The 16,262-nt window shown below is 41.2% G+C and overlaps 1 protein-coding gene across 1 annotated transcript; it reads right to left on the bottom strand.

The window, feature by feature from the left end:
• Positions 1-5,548: 5,548 nt before the first annotated feature.
• Positions 5,549-14,790, bottom strand: LOC5566740 (trypsin alpha-3). Its single transcript, XM_001651100.2, has 5 exons — positions 14,661-14,790; positions 14,345-14,595; positions 6,072-6,302; positions 5,900-6,003; positions 5,549-5,833 (listed from the first exon to the last, which is right to left on the bottom strand). Exons 1-5 carry the CDS (start codon positions 14,713-14,715, stop codon positions 5,641-5,643), a joined length of 834 nt encoding a protein of 277 aa, XP_001651150.1. The 5' UTR covers positions 14,716-14,790; the 3' UTR covers positions 5,549-5,640.
• Positions 14,791-16,262: the final 1,472 nt, after the last annotated feature.

Below are 16,262 nucleotides of genomic sequence, written 5' to 3'. Positions count from 1 at the left end.
TTTATTTATGTTTAAAAGATCCCCATAATCTCCTATGTTTTAGGATTTAAATACTGTATTAACTACTGAATAAACAATTTAGTACATAATAAATTTAATTCGGAGATATCTGTTCAATTAATTATGAAAGAAATTGTTTTTAGGGGAATTGGGGCAAACATAGCCAAATAACTATATGCTCCTACTATCTCCTATCAATGAGGCTAACGGCAATCGATCATTTAGATCAATATCGTTTACCCAAACTATCGCACATCATTTGGAAATGTTTGGAATTTGTGATATAAGAAGGTAAATTATTCACAATATGTTGCATAGAGCATACATAATGATCATACAAATTCTAAAAATTTTACTACAACTTATTTCTGCAAGCTATATTCATGATTATTAGACTATTTTAGAATTTATTTCAATAAAAAACACGTTGAAAAAATTTAAAACAAAAATTCCCCTTCAAAAATATTTCATTGTACATTTGGCCCCATAATCCCCTAAATTTCCATCTTTTTATAACGTTCTCTGTGAAACATTGTTGAATGGACTAGAAATGATGGATTTCATGGGAAATAATCTCCACAATAAAACAGTTTTACTCAAAACAACATGAAAATCTATAATTTTCAAGGAATTGGGGCAAAACGGGCACCATAACTTATCCCAGAGTGGCCTCACATTCATGAAACCATCACCAATCGATTCCTGAGAAAATTTCCTTTTGAATGAGCTATAAAACTTATTTTTTATCCTTCTATTGTAGAAGTTATCAATTTTTTCCACCTTTGGGTTCGGGATTCCTCAATGTGCACTGGTGACTCCCAGATCTTTACCTTATCCCACTAACCCAATATCCTTTCCATGACAACTGACAACAGAGGTATACTCGGTCTCTAGTAGCAACGGTTGTCTAACTAACATTCCTTCCCTTCCCCGATGACCGTAAGGACGTGGCCGGCGCCGTTATTGACTTTTAAATTTTGAGCTCTCGATTTGTGCACATTGAAGAATGGTAAGCTAATCCCAAGCCCCATTCATTAATTCCCTGTGCAACTTCGATTGTTCTGGTCAATCACGGAGTAGCAACTACGAATTGTACGGTCATCTATGCTCATGCTCATGCTCATGCTCATAATTGAGTTGGTAGAGGAATATTTGGCAGAATTCCCAAAGCAGATTCTATATGCAATTTATTCGTGTTATTAATCACAAGGTACTCCTAAAATACTAACATAATCTATAAAGGAAGTATAAATTCTAAAGACATATTTAAATGTAAACTTTAATCTTCAAGGAATCCTTAGAAATATTTCAGATTTTTTCATATATTTATGGAGTAAGCTAGTTTTGAAGTGAGTTTTGCTTAGAAATGTCATCAAAAAATTCATATTACATAGCAATGCATAAGCAACTGCTTCAAGGTTACACGACAAAATCTGGCATAACTTAGTCAAATTTACGATTACAAAACTTCACTTGAATATTTTTTTTGGCAATGGCACTTCAAAAAATCCTCTATAGATCTTTCAGATGTTCTTAAAACTCTTCCTTCCAACGGATTTCGTTGAAAATTTTGCGAAACAGAACATATTGTGTGTTTAGGCGAATATATATTCTCAGCAATGTTCTTTCCATGATTAGATAACTGGCAAATTTGCCTTTTATTTTATTGAGTTTCATTTGTCTTGTTTGGGATTCCGTCAAAATTTCTCTTATGTGTTCTGACAAAAAATGTCAATGAATTCCAAGACATGTTTTCCATAAGTGTCCAAGAATTTCATTCTGAATTGGTTTTCTTCCTTGATGATGACAATTTTTCGATCAATATCAGAAAGGAATAATTTTCTTCAGTTGTTTCTCCATAAATTCTTTAGGAAATTCCGTACTTTTTTTCGGTAATTTCAATAGGCAATTCTCCACTGAAAATTTTGCAAGAATTTTTTTCACTGATTTTGCTCTCGGAATTCTTTAAGAGGTTATCCTTAGGTACTTTTAAAAATAGTTTCTTAATGAAAACGGTTTTGTACATCGGTTTTTATGTCATATTACCTGTGGAAATTCTTGAAAGAATTCATCAAATATCCAGGAAGAATTAATTATAATTTTTCTGAATCTTTTTTTTATGAAACTGTGAGAAATTTATAGAACAAACATTGGAAGAAATGTTTTGATTAGTATTTTTGTAGTAATTTTTTAAAAAAAAATTCTTACTTTAGAAATGTATGATTCAGGCATTCCTGAAGTGATTTTTCAATAAAGGATGAATTAAGTAAAAGTAAAATACCTTTAAGATTTGAAAATTATTTTTTCTCACGTTACAAAATTCTTTGAAAAAAATATTGAACATACGATGGTTTTCCTATAAGAATCCTGGAACTGAATTTTACAGAAAACATTCTACGAATCTCTGAAGAAGTTTTATATTATTAAAATTGCACAAAAGGGTAGGAGTCATTGGTTGGAAGACTCGTACTCTTTCATACAGTGCCCCCCAGTTAGCTCTTGGCTAAAATATCTAGAGATCCAGATCCACCTGGAGTTAACTAGTTCGCCCATTAAGTCTTGGAATAGGGAATGGTAGTTTAAGCAAAAAGTTGCAGAATGATGATTTTTACAGCACGTGTTGTACATTACAACGAGTGCTGTAAAAATCGAAATTGACGCTTATATTGAGCTGTTTGGTAATCCAATCCGCATGGTTATTAATTTAATTAACTTATTCCGCGTGGTAAAGATGGACAAATTATGGGTGAAAATATGAAAAAATCCACGTGCTCGGCTGGGATTTGAACCCAGGACTCTTGTATGCTAGACGATCGCTTTACCAACTAAGCTACCGAGCCACTGAGTGACTCAAGAACTGAGTTGGTTACAAGTTTTAGAATTCAAATCACTACAGGCCCCTTTCATAACCCATATCCATCCATATCATGGATGCGGGAAGGCTATCAACGTGTCGTTCTCACTCAAGTGACGACATGACTACTACAGAGAGGCTGTAACACTCTAACATAAATTGACGCTTATATTGAGCTGTTTGGTAATCCAATCAGTATGGTTATTAAATTAATTAACTCATTACGCTTGGTATTTGAATTCTAAACTTGTAACCAACTCAGTTAGTGGGTCACCAAGTGGCTCGGTAGCTTAGTTTGTAAAGCGCTCGTCTAGCATACAAGAGGCCTGGTTTCAAACCCTAGCCAAGCACGTGGATTTATTTTTTTCATAATTTCACTCATAATGTGTCCATCTTTACCACGCGTAATGAGTTAATTAATTTAATAACCATGCGGATTGGATTATCGAACAGCTCAATATAAGCGTCAATTTATATTAGAGTATTAGGGGAAGGCGGGGCAGTATGGTCATATGGGGCAGTTTGGGCCACCCTTCATTTGAGCTTAAAAAACCGATTCTGATCCCGATAACCTTAGTATGCTTCAACCAGCCACCACCGTGAAAACCGTGCGAAAATCTTATTTTGTACTTCATATATTTATGAAAATAAGAAATGTTTACGCTATTACGAAAATTTTATAAGATTTAGGATGAACGACACGTTGATAGCCTTCCCGCATCTTTACTCTTCCACAATACAGTTGTTGTGGAAGCGATGTAGGTACGATAGGCAAAAAGTTTCAACCTTAAAACAAATCGCACTCGCTCCGCCCACGTGTGTAGTAACATGAGATGGATGGATAGGGGTTAAAGGGTGAACACGAAATTATTGCGACACATTCAACAGGGCATAACTTTTCTACCATTGGGCAAAAATCAACCAAATTTTGCACACTTTCTCATTGATGTGTATTGTTTACATGCTGTCAAACTCGAACTCGTGTTTTTCGATTCAACGAAAATGGAGGTGAACCAACGCAAGTCGAGAGAACAAATTCTTTTCAAACACCTGGAATTGCCTGACCTGTCGTACCGGCAGTTGGGAAAAATGTTGAACATTCACCATTCAACCGTCTCCAGAGTGTTGAAGCGGTTCCAGAAACGGTTGACGATGGACTACGGCAAAGGAGCTGGAAGAAAACCGGGACCGGAGAACAAAAATACGGAGGGAAAGGTGAAGCGGATGGACGACGAAACGTATATAAAAGTCGATTTTAAGCAAAATCCGGGGTTGAAGTTTTTCACCGGCAAGAGCAAGTTCGATGTGGACGACAAATTTAAGATGAAGAAATGTCGAAGTTCGCCTCCAATAATGAAACGGGAACTTCGGAAGAGCAAGAAGACAGTCAAAGACGAGAAGGACATGTTAAGAAAATGGGAAAAATAACTATGAATTCCACACTCAAGGCTCCATCGTTTAACTTTTTTTTTGATTTTTGAAGTAAACATATGTATTGCTGTGTGCGTTTGAAATGCAAATATCGAATGCGGGAACACCAAACGCGGTAAGATATTTTACAAGAAATGCGATGTCAAAAATAGATTTTTCTTGCTAGGGCGGCGGTGATTTATATAATCGTTGCTAGGTGTCCTTTGATTGTTTTGTGTCACCGCGTTTGGAGGACGTTTAGCCAAGATTTGCATCTCAAATGCAAACAGCAATATAAAACTACCCTCAAATTTTGGTTTGATTCTAAACATTAGAAGAAAATTGGCATGACATTTTCGGTGTCGCAATAATATCGTGTTCGCCCTTTATTTATTAAAAGGATCTGCGTGGTCTATTGAATTATAAACTTGGAACCAACTCAGTTAGTGGGTCACCAAGTGGCTCAGTAGCTTAGGGATGGTACACAAATTATTCCCCCCCCCCTTGGAGTGTGACGTAATTTGTGCATGATCCCTTAGTTGGTAAAGCGCTCGTCTAGCATACAAGAGTCCTAGGTTCAAATCCCAGCCAAGCACGTGGATTTTTTCCATAATTTCACCCATAATTTGTCCATCTTTACCACGCGTAATGAGTTAATTAATATGAAATTTTCATTTTCCATATTGCAATTAAACATATATGTTCATGAAAACTTATTATGAATAACAATTCGAGACAAAATGATAGAAACTATTAAATTCATAATAATTGTGATTATTGCGACGAAATTACATCCCTGACAACACATTACATACGCTAGGCATCCTCCAGGCAATCTCTAGAAAAATCCTAGCTACGCCAATTGTATTATTTAATTTTATTTCAAATATTATATGCATTTTGTGTTGGGTGGTACCATCAGGGCAACCGATTGAAGTGAAATGAATAGAAAGAATCCATCATCAATGTACATTTACGAGGATACCAAACTAAGTAACGTCAATAACAGACCGACAATGTCATCGGGGAAGACATTCTTTATTATTAGAGACCGAGATCACTTCTACATCACTATGGTTTTCACAGCAAGGAGTTTTGTTGTAGAAGGGGTTTCATTTGGATTAGGATTAGGAAAAATGTCCTCTGGGAGCATTAACGTGAAAGTGTCTTTAAAAATGTATGGATCGTGGTCTTTGGTCTGACTCCCCTTTCCAACCCACGCCTAAATGACCACGTGGTTTATGAATAGCCCCTAATATTATTGCTAGTGGAAACCAATGTGCGTATTTTATCGCTGTTAATGTTTATTGCAATTTCAAAACCATATTTTATGCATTCAGAGTTCCTAAAATATTCACTGTAAGTCAGGTTGTATTTCACACTCCAGTCGTCATTTTGATGAATTGTCGCACTTTGGGGTGCCCAATATTCGTATATACTGCAGGCAATGGACCTCCACATTCCGTTGATCCCCATGACACAATGCCGATTTGCTGGCCACCAGAAACCAACGGACCACCACTGTCTCCGTTGCACGAATCACGCCCTTCCTGACCTGCACAAATCATCCTAAAAAATGAACAATGCGACGCGATGAGCAGTTCGTTCAAAACGACGTATCACTCTTCCGAATACCTTTCCGTTATCAGATCTGTGCCCCAATAACTGGCGCATGTGCTTCTGGACACTATCGGGATATCGACAGCGTGTAGCTTCGTCGGTAGCCCGTTATCAGTCAACTACAATGGAAAACATTGCCCATCATTAATTGGATCTCGTATGTTGTATGATTGACCTTGATTATTACCGTTCTACCCCATCCAGTGACCAAACTTCGAATACCCTGATATGGCTCGTACTCTGCGGGGGCTATGAGGGTTGATCGAATATTTAGTCCGATTAAAGGAATTTTCACTCGCAAAACTGCCACATCATTGTCAAACGTTGCTGGATTGTACTCCGGGTGGACCACAATTCGGGTCACGTTCTGAATTCTGCCTCCTTGTAGGCGGTCGCTCGCTCCGGCAACAAGTGTAATCTGTAAAAACAATCATTAATGTTTATGAGGTAGGTAAATATATTTTGACATCTCTAGGGGGAGATTCCGCCGTACCGGATGGCACCCAATTCCGGATGTCGTTGGAAAATGGAGAAATCGTGATGAAATGCTTCTGAGCATGAGCGTGCAATTAATATCATGTAACTTTGACACTTGAATTACGCGAATATGTTTCATCCCTGTGGAAGAATGTTGTTTTGAGTGGCCATTTCTAAATTACTATCAGTTGGCCATTCGAACACATCTAGCCTTTTTTCCTATTGTGTATGGTTTTCACTGCGAACAGTTTTTAGATCTATTGTGGCAAGCCCGTCTTACTGGCTCTGATACTATCGAAAATGCTGATTCGTTCAAATATGTGCGTCTTTACCTTGATTGCACCTTATTTTAATCATTGTCTGCTCTAGTATGCCCATATTCATTCTTATCTCAAACAGTGCGCATCTTACCTTCGTGCTGTGCGTACACGAATTCTTTCTGCTCTTGGAAGTTTTTTAAAAACTACCTAAAGCAATAATACAGTACTTCTCAGTGCTAAAAAACAGTAGTTTTCAGTGCTAAAATAAAAAACGGTACTTTTCAGTCCTACTAAAACAATACTTTTCAGTACTATTTTTTCTACTATTGATCCCTTGACGATCCTTGTTTGGACCCGTGCCTTCGATTTTTCGTTGGACCCGTTAGCGAAAGCTAGCGGTGGTAATCCTTCGATTACTCCGAACGCTATTTCCCCGAATGCCATCACCCCGAATGCCATTACCCCGAATGTACCATTACCCCGAATTCCATCACCCCGAATGCTATTTCCCCGCACGATTATCTTGACATGATGATATTTATGACATTTCTCCATGATATTGGAATTCGGGGTGATGGGTCGTTCGAGGATTTGGAATTCGGGGTAATGGTGTTCGGGTTAATGGCATTCGGGGTAAGGGGATCCGAGGTAATGGGGTAGAATCGTTGCAACCTGAGAGAGACTCGCGAAGAGGAAAAATATCAACGTCATATGCAGCCCAGATTCCCCTCTCACGAAACGTCAAATGCAGCCCACCGTTTTTATGGCTGAAAAAATGAAAAGTATTGTGTTCAAAGCAAACTGTTATTAAAAACCTCAGTCGGCGGAGCAGTTTTTTCCTAAATTGTTGATAAATCTAAGCAGAAGATTAATTATTTCTAATGTCTGCTAGGTTTGCTGGCATGAAATTTCACTCAAACGGCTATTTATGATTCGATGTGATGCAAACTCAATCATTTTTTGCTGAGAAGTTCATGTAAGGATTTGAACAGCATGCGCATAATTGGTATAAACACAAAGTGGAATAAGAAAAAACTCAGCAATCACAGAAAAAGAAGACCGTCTTCGCGAGTCTCGTCTCAGGTTGCAACTACTAACAAAAGGAAGGGTGAATCTCTCAATTCACAACTTCCTTCCAAAAAATTGGGGTTCAAAACTGTCACTAAACGTGACAAGAATGGAAGAAAGGACGTTTCTCCGGAATTCGCGCTTTCTTCCAAGGGTGAAGCAGATAATGTTGATAATTGCATCGAAATGAGCAATCAGGTCGATGCTCTAGTCAACCTTTCTGAACACCAAATCGAAGCAGTCTCTAGCATAGGCTCTTTGATTCAAGTGAGGCAACAAAGAGTGCCGCCAGTCAGTTGTTCCAAATTCGGGGGATTTAGGCAGGAGATTTTGAACTCCATTAGGGGAATCACTTTTTCCTTCCAAATCGCAAAGAAAGCAGACTGTCGCGTACTGCCGGAAACTCTTAAAGATCGCGAATTTCACCTCAAACATCAAGATTTATATTCGATATCCGTGTGACATGGGAACATTTCCAGAAAGCTGGAGGAAATTTTCATAACCTCACTCAGTGCCGTGGGTTCCAAAAGAGGGGTCATGGTACAAAACAGTGCCGCATGGATGCTAAATGCATGATTTGCGGAGGTTCTTCTCACGCTAAGCACGTCTGTCCAGTGAAGGATGATACACTAAAACCTCAATTTACGAAGTCTTTTTTTACGCAAACTTTATTTACGTCACTTTTTTAACGTTACTTTTTTACGAAGTGCGTAAATTTAGATTAAACATTTATGTGGGAAATTATGTAATGGACCTCCGGATGGTGAAAACCATTGAAAACCCATGCAATATTGGAATTTTCGGCACGGACACGACAAGGGAATATGGCCATTCGTAGCACCTATTTCCAGCACAGCCTCCCGTATCGGTACACCTGGAGATCACCTCAGCAGACAGAATCGCAAATCGACCACGTTTTGATCGATGGACGGCACTTCTCCGACATAACCGACGTCAGAACCTATCGTGGCGCTAACATTGACTCCGACCACTACCTGGTGATGGTGAAACTGCGCCCAAAACTATCCGTCATCAATGATGTACGGTACCGACGCCCGCCCTGGTACAATCTCGAGCATCTGAAACAACCGGATGTTGCAAATGCGTACGCGCAGCATCTTGAGGCAGCATTGCCGGAGCTCAACACATCCCGCAAAGGCTTCGTGCCGCGAGCCGAGATGTGCCGGGATAAGGATGGGAGCATCTTGACGGACGGACGCGAGGTGATCGAAAGGTGGAAGCAGCACTACGATGAACACCTGAATGGCGCAGAGAACACAGGCACAGAAGGTCAGGACAACGAAGGCGATGGCTACGTCAGCATAGCGGACAGTGGAAACCAACCAGCTCTAACGATGGGGGAAGTTAAGGATGCCATTCAACAGCTCAAGAACAACAAGGCCGCTGGCAAGGATGGTATCGGAGCCGAACTCATCAAGATGGACCCGGACAGGTTGGCCGCTTGTCTGCATCGGCTCATAGTCAGAATCTGGGAAACGGAACAACTACCGGTGGAGTGGAAGCAAGGCGTTATATGCCCTATCTACAAAAAGGGCGATAAACTGGAGTGTGAAAATTATCGTGCAATCACCATCCTAAACGCCGCCTACAAAGTGCTATCCTAGATTCTCTTCCGTCGTCTATCACCTATAGCAAACCAGTTCGTGGGAAGTTATCAAGCAGGTTTCATCGACGGCCGCTCGACAACGGACCAGATCTTTTCCGTGCGGCAAATCCTTCAGAAATGCTGCGAGTACCAAGTCCCTACGCACCATTTGTTCATCGATTTCAAGGCGGCATACGATAGTATCGACCGCGTAGAGCTATGGAAAATCATGGACGAGAACAGCTTTCCTGGGAAGCTCACAAGATTGATCAGAGCAACGATGGACGGTGTGCAAAACTGCGTGCAGATCTCGGGCGAACACTCCAGTTCGTTCGAGTCTCGGCGGGGACTACGACAGGGCGATGGACTTTCGTGCCTGTTGTTCAATATTGCGCTTGAAGGTGTTATGCGGAGAGCCGGACTTAACAGTCGAGGCACGATTTTCACGAGATCCGGACAATTTGTTTGCTTCGCGGACGACATGGATATTATTGGGAGAAAATTTGAAACGGTGGCAGATCTGTTCACCCGCCTAAAACGCGAAGCAACAAGAGTCGGGCTAATGGTGAATGCGTCGAAAACAAAGTACATGCTGGTTGGCGGAACTGAGCGCGACAGGACCCGCCTAGGAAGCAGTGTTACGATAGACGGGGATACCTTCGAGGTGGTGGACGAATTCGTCTACCTCGGATCCTTGTTGACGGCTGACAACAATGTTAGTCGGGAAATACGAAGGCGCATCATCAGCGAAAGTCGTGCCTACTATGGGCTCCAGAAGAAACTGCGGTCAAGAAAGATTCACCCCCGCACCAAATGTACGATGTACAAAACGCTCATAAGACCGGTAGTCCTCTACGGGCATGAGGCGTGGACTATGCTCGAGGAGGACTTGCAAGCTCTTGGGGTTTTCGAACGCCGAGAGCTAAGGACGATCTTCGGTGGTGTACAAGAGAACGGCGTGTGGCGGCGAAGGATGAACCACGAGCTCGCTCAACTCTACGGCGAACCCAGTATCGTGAAGGTAGCTAAAGCTGGAAGGATACGCTGGGCAGGGCATGTTGCAAGAATGCCGGACAACAACCCTGTAAAGATGGTGTTCGCTACGAATCCGGTCGGAACAAGAAGGCGTGGAGAGCAGCGAGCTAGGTGGATTGATCAGGTGCACCAGGACCTGGAGAGCGTGGGTCACAGTCGAGGGTGGAGAGAAGCGGCCATGAACCGAGTGAATTGGCGAATTATTGTTGGCGAGGCTTTATCAAGATAATTGATGTAAAGCCAAATAAGTGAGTAAGTAAGTACGACAAGGGGATGAAAAAAATCGATGTCCAACGCCATTTTCTAATCCAAGATGGCGACATCTGGTTGGGTAAAATTTTTGGTAATCCATGCAATATTGGCATTTTCGAAACGGGAACGACGAGAATATGACGAAAATCGATGTGAAACGCCATTTTGGAATTCGGTTGTGGAAAATCGTTGGAAACCCATGCAATACAGTAATGACCCGATTTTGTCTACCCCCGATTTTAGCATCCTTTTTTCCCGATTTTGTCTGCCTAAAATTTATATTTATTTTAATTAGACTAAACAAGTCTATACTGGTAATATTGGGTGCATAAAGTCAGATATGACGTTGGCCACGTCTATACAATCATCTAAAGATCGAATTTTTGAAATTTGAAATTCTTTATAATTATCGAATAAGCTTATCATCAATGTTACCTTGGATTACGGTACATAGAAAATGAAAGTAAAAAAACAATATTTATATGAACAAAATCATAAAACTAAGTCTTTAAGTTAAATTAAACCTGAAACCAGTCGAAAAGTTTTAACCCGATTCTAGCTCTTTCCCGATTTTGTCAACCCAAAATGCAGCATGGGGCAAACGAAATCTGGACATTACTATATAGTTATTTTTTTGAAACGGGCACGACAAGGGGATGACTAAAATCGATGTCCAATACAATTTTGGGGAAAACTTTTGGAAACCAATGCAATATTGGTATTTTCGGAACAGGCACGACAAGGCGATGACGAAAATTGATGTCAGACGTCATTTTGGAATCCAAGCTGGCGACCTCTGGTTGGGGAAAATCGTTGAAAACCCATGCAACTACTACAACCTGTGAATCAAATTGTCATCAAAACAGACGAAAAACAAACAACAAAGGTAGCTCGCTCACTATCGTGTGTCCCAACTTTTGCGCAACATTGTTGCAACCTTTTCAACTCGCGATTATTCAGCTATTTTAAATACAAAACCAAATTTGTTTTATGGATGCTGTTTGATAATGTATCAATGTTTACCAACACGGAGAAAGTTCTCGAAAATTTCAATGCGAAGCCCAGAAAATCGCTGGGCACGTGGTTATCGATCATCGTCATATTCTGTTCAAGTGGTGACAAACTGATGTTGCGGAATAAAATTGTTGCAACAAGAATAGGAGATGACAATGTCTTTGTTGCGATTCTACCCCATTACCCCGAATCCCATTAACCCGAATGCCATTAACCCGAACGCCATTACCCCGAATTCCAAAACCCCGAACGGCCCATCACCCCGAATGACATTACCCCGAATTCCAATATCACGAGGAACTGTCATCAATATCATCATGTCAAGATAATTATTAATTCGGGGAAATAGCATTCGGGGTGATGGAATTCGGGGTAATGGTACATTCGGGGTAATGGAATTCGGGGTGATGGCATTCGGGGAAATGGTATTCGGGGTAATGGGGTAGAATCCTTTGTTGCTGCGTGTACGGGTGATAATTGATTCACTGACTACAACTACTTATGTTAGTAGATACTTAGATCAATATTCCGTGGAGTCCTATGAAGTCCAAGAATATCGACACAACTCAGTACAATACTTCGTTTACTAATATGGGTAGGAAGGGGCCTTCGCAATATTGAAAAACTATCTTTTCATTATTAGTTATGCTCATAGATCCTAAGGCCCATATTCAATAGCGATCTTGGAGGACCAAGAACATATGAATGGTTAGGAGTCTTTGGAGTATTTGGAAACTAAACTAACCTTTAATCACTTATTACAGTCGTGGATCCCAATGCCTGTATTCAATGGAAGACCAAAACATCCGTACAATCCGATAACATATTCCGGTGACTTAGAAAAATAATTAGGAGGCTGTACCATATTAAAAAACTATCGATAGACCATTGATTACGCTTGTAGCTAATCACGCTAAGGCCTATGTCCGATGAAGTCCTTGGAGGACCTGAATACCAGGTCTCAACGCATCACCTTTTTATCGATTTCAAGGCGGCATACGACATTATCGACCGCGTAGAGCTATGGAAAATTATGGACGAGAACAGCTTTCCCGGGAAGCTCACGAGACTGATAAGAGCAACGATGGAAGACCCCGTATGCAAAATTGAGCTCGCTGCCTCTAGTGCACGCAGCATGAGTACGAAATGCCACAGTAACAAATTGTTCTGCGCGCGTTGATAATCAGCATAGAAGTTTGTTTTCTTTGCGATGATTAAAATATTACGTATCGCAAAATTTGGCAATTTTAGACCCACTCCCTTTCTCACATAACAACTTTTGTATGGAAAAAATACAATTTTTGTGTGGACTGTAACACTACCTCTCCCTGTTGCGTTACGTAATATTTGAACCATCCCTTTGAAGTGAAGAATTTTATGTCAGCGTGCAGTGTTATGAAGATATCCAAAATTCTATGCTGATTATTGTTGCTAGTGGCTTTTCGTACTCATGCTGCGTACACTAGAGCAGCGAGCTTAATTTGGCGCACGGGGGTCATATACACCCAATACCTTTAGGGTCGTTGGGAGACCACTTAGCGTCCACGTACGGACTTCAAATTTTTACCTGATTTTTTCCATATCAAAACGAGCACTTTACAATGACGAACTTTTAACATTTCGCATTTTCGAAAAATAAGGGACGGCCTATTCCCAGCTGAACCGCGATACAGCAAAAGTTGGACTGGTGATGAATGCGACCAAGGCAAAGTACATGCTAGCTGGTGGGGCCAAGCGCGACAGGGCTCGCCTAAGTAGCAGTGTTACGATAGACGGGGATTCCTTCGAGATGGTCGACGAGTTCGTCTATCTTGGATAATAACGTCAGCCGTGAAATACAGAGGCGCATCATCAGTGGAAGTCGGGCCTACTATGGCCTCCAGAAGAAGCTACGGTCAAAAACAGATTCACATCCGCCCCAAATGTACCATGTACATAACGCTCAAAAGGCCGGTAGACATCTACGGGCATGAAACGTGGACGTCAGACAAGTAGTTGGAGTCTTCGAACGTCGTGTGCTTAGGACGATCTTTGGCGGTGTGCAGGAAAACGGTGTGTGGCGGCGAAGGATGAAGCACGAGCTCGCCCAAATCTACGGCGAAGGAATGAAGGTAGCTAAAGCTGGAATGATACGAAGGGCAGGGCATGTTGCAAGAATGCCGGACAGCAACCCTGCAAAGATGGTGTTCACTTCGAATCCGTTTGATACAAGAAGGCTAGGTGGGTGGATCAAGTGCGTAACGATTTAGCGAGCGTTGGGCAGAACCGAGGATGGAGAGATGCGGCCACGAACCGAGTATTGTGGCGTGAAATTGTTGATTCAGAGTTATATGTTTAGATGTTAACTAAATAAATTACCGAAACCGTCGGATAGTGAAGCAATACTGTTCTTGCTGCTCTCTAAGACTGAAACAGTCGAAAACATCTTGTTTACCAGCTATAATATCCAGTCGTTAAGCAACTTTTCCGTTTAATAAAAAAAAAAGTGTGCCTTTGGAGCCGACTTTTTGATACCTGATACCCGACAGGAGAACCATGCTACTCCATGAAATAATCAATAAGTCTAATACAACATATATATTAAACATGCTTAAATAAAAACAACGAAATACAGTACATATACGATGAGTGCCAGTACTTGTTTTAAAATCGACAAGAAATTTGCACGACCTTCATTTTGGAATTCAGAGTTTAACATCTTTTAGGTTCCAGTACTGGGGGTAGTCCTCTACGATTAAATATACTTACGGTTCGAAGCTCGCGTTGAGGGAAGACACAATGTGCTGCGGTGAGCGCCCAATAAGTGGAGATAATTGAAGCCCCGCAAATATGGTTATCATAGCTTCTCAACGAAAGTTGATATGGAAATTGGGTAACTTCAACCTTGTGACCTCCGATTATTTTTCCTAATTCATGTTGTCGCTTTGCATAACTATCATCGATCCACTTGGCCGCATTTGGAATGATCTGCTTCGCTTGCCATGCATCGTTGTTTTCATCTATTTAAATGAATGAACATGTTCTATTTTATTAAACCGACACTTTACTATCAAAAAGTTCTCACCAGCGCAAACAGTGACGACCGCAGAAACCAGAAACACAAACGTTGAAACTCTCATTGCACAAACTTCCCTCAACGGCCGCAATGCTTGAAATGTACACTGCAGTGAGGATATCAAACTTTTATAACATTCTACTCCCTAAAGGCAAGCAATGCAAGCAAAGCCGGCTGACCAGTTTCGTATGATGACACCATCCGGATCCGTCCGACTGTTCCATATCTGTCGAGATTTTTGGCACCATTCAATCATAGTCACGTCACCACATCGGAGTGTTCAAACGATACCCCGGTACAGCCAATTGCTTGTCACTTTTTTATCATTTTCCGCTGCGAACGGTAGTTCATCGTGCGACAGTAAACATGTTGTTCAATCAGCAGTCAAACGGTCTCCATATCTTTAGCATTGAGTCATCTGCACGCCTAGGGTCGTTTTATGCTTCTCTTGTTTTGTTATCATCCCACTGACGACACTTAAGGTAGGTTCATCTCAGAGCACACCTTTCCAACAGAGATACGACGAAAGCATACGGTTATAGGGTATTCGTCCTATTATGGGCTAAGCACGGTGTTGAAATTTGAATTGTTTTTCAGTGACCTAAACATTGTCGTATTTGGCAATGTTTAGGCATTGTATATTCTATGTAACTCATTAGTACTATATCAGGGAGGGAGCTTCAGAATCATTTTCAAAATATTACTTCCAACCTGTGCAAAGCTTTCTTTCTGCTATTACAACAGCTAGTCCACATTGGTACAGCATAGAACATGGCAGGCCTGAAAATTTGATTGAAAATCAAAAGCTTGTTCTTAAGACAAAATTTCGATTTTCTGTTAATAAGTGGCTACAGACATTTTATATATTTGCTAAATTTGGCTTCAATGCCCTCAATATGCCTTCTGAAAGTTAAATTTTTATCTAGCATGAGCCCTCAACTTCATCTGACCAATTTATTGGAACCCCTCTCAACGTGACAACATGTCTACTTGAAGGTTTCAAATAAAGAGCTTTTGGTTTATGTGGGAATATTATTAGTTCAGTTTTGGCATTAGGAAAAATCTTCTATTTTTACAAGTGCACTTTCCGATTTTCGCGATTTCGCGTTCCTGTGACTGCTCCCCGGCGCTTACCTATCTGCTTGGTGTGGCTAGCGAAAAAGCCTCCCTGCAGAAAGTAGCAGCATTTCAACCGCGGCCCATAGCATTTGCGATGGGTCGTAATCGAAAGCGGAAGACGGATTCCGCCTCGAAGTGCCCCGAAGCGAGCCCGCAATAAAGATGCTAATCCGGCGGCGTACAAAAGATTGTTGGCTAACAACCAGTTTGCCTCCTTGCCAGTGGATCAAGTCTCCCAGAGGGTGAAGGTTGCCCCCCTGTTCACGGCGGCGAAGGACATCTCGGCACAGCGGGCTGTGCTAGCGGCTCATCAAATTAAGCCGCTAGCAAGCTGCGTTACACCGGCACAAAGATCATGTGTGCATCTGGCGCCGATTACGAGAAGGCTGGCAAGCTACTGAAGGCAAAGGGGCTGGAATTTTACACCAACGATGCCCCCGGTAGCAACCCGTAGAAGGTACTCATCCGAGGGCTGCCGGAATACATCTCGGA

The sequence above is a fragment of the Aedes aegypti genome, chromosome 3, assembly GCF_002204515.2.
Source record: "Aedes aegypti strain LVP_AGWG chromosome 3, AaegL5.0 Primary Assembly, whole genome shotgun sequence".
NCBI classification, from domain to species: Eukaryota; Metazoa; Arthropoda; class Insecta; order Diptera; family Culicidae; genus Aedes; species Aedes aegypti.
Note: the sequence above shows the minus strand (reverse complement) of the source record. Positions and strands in the feature narration are given on the sequence as shown.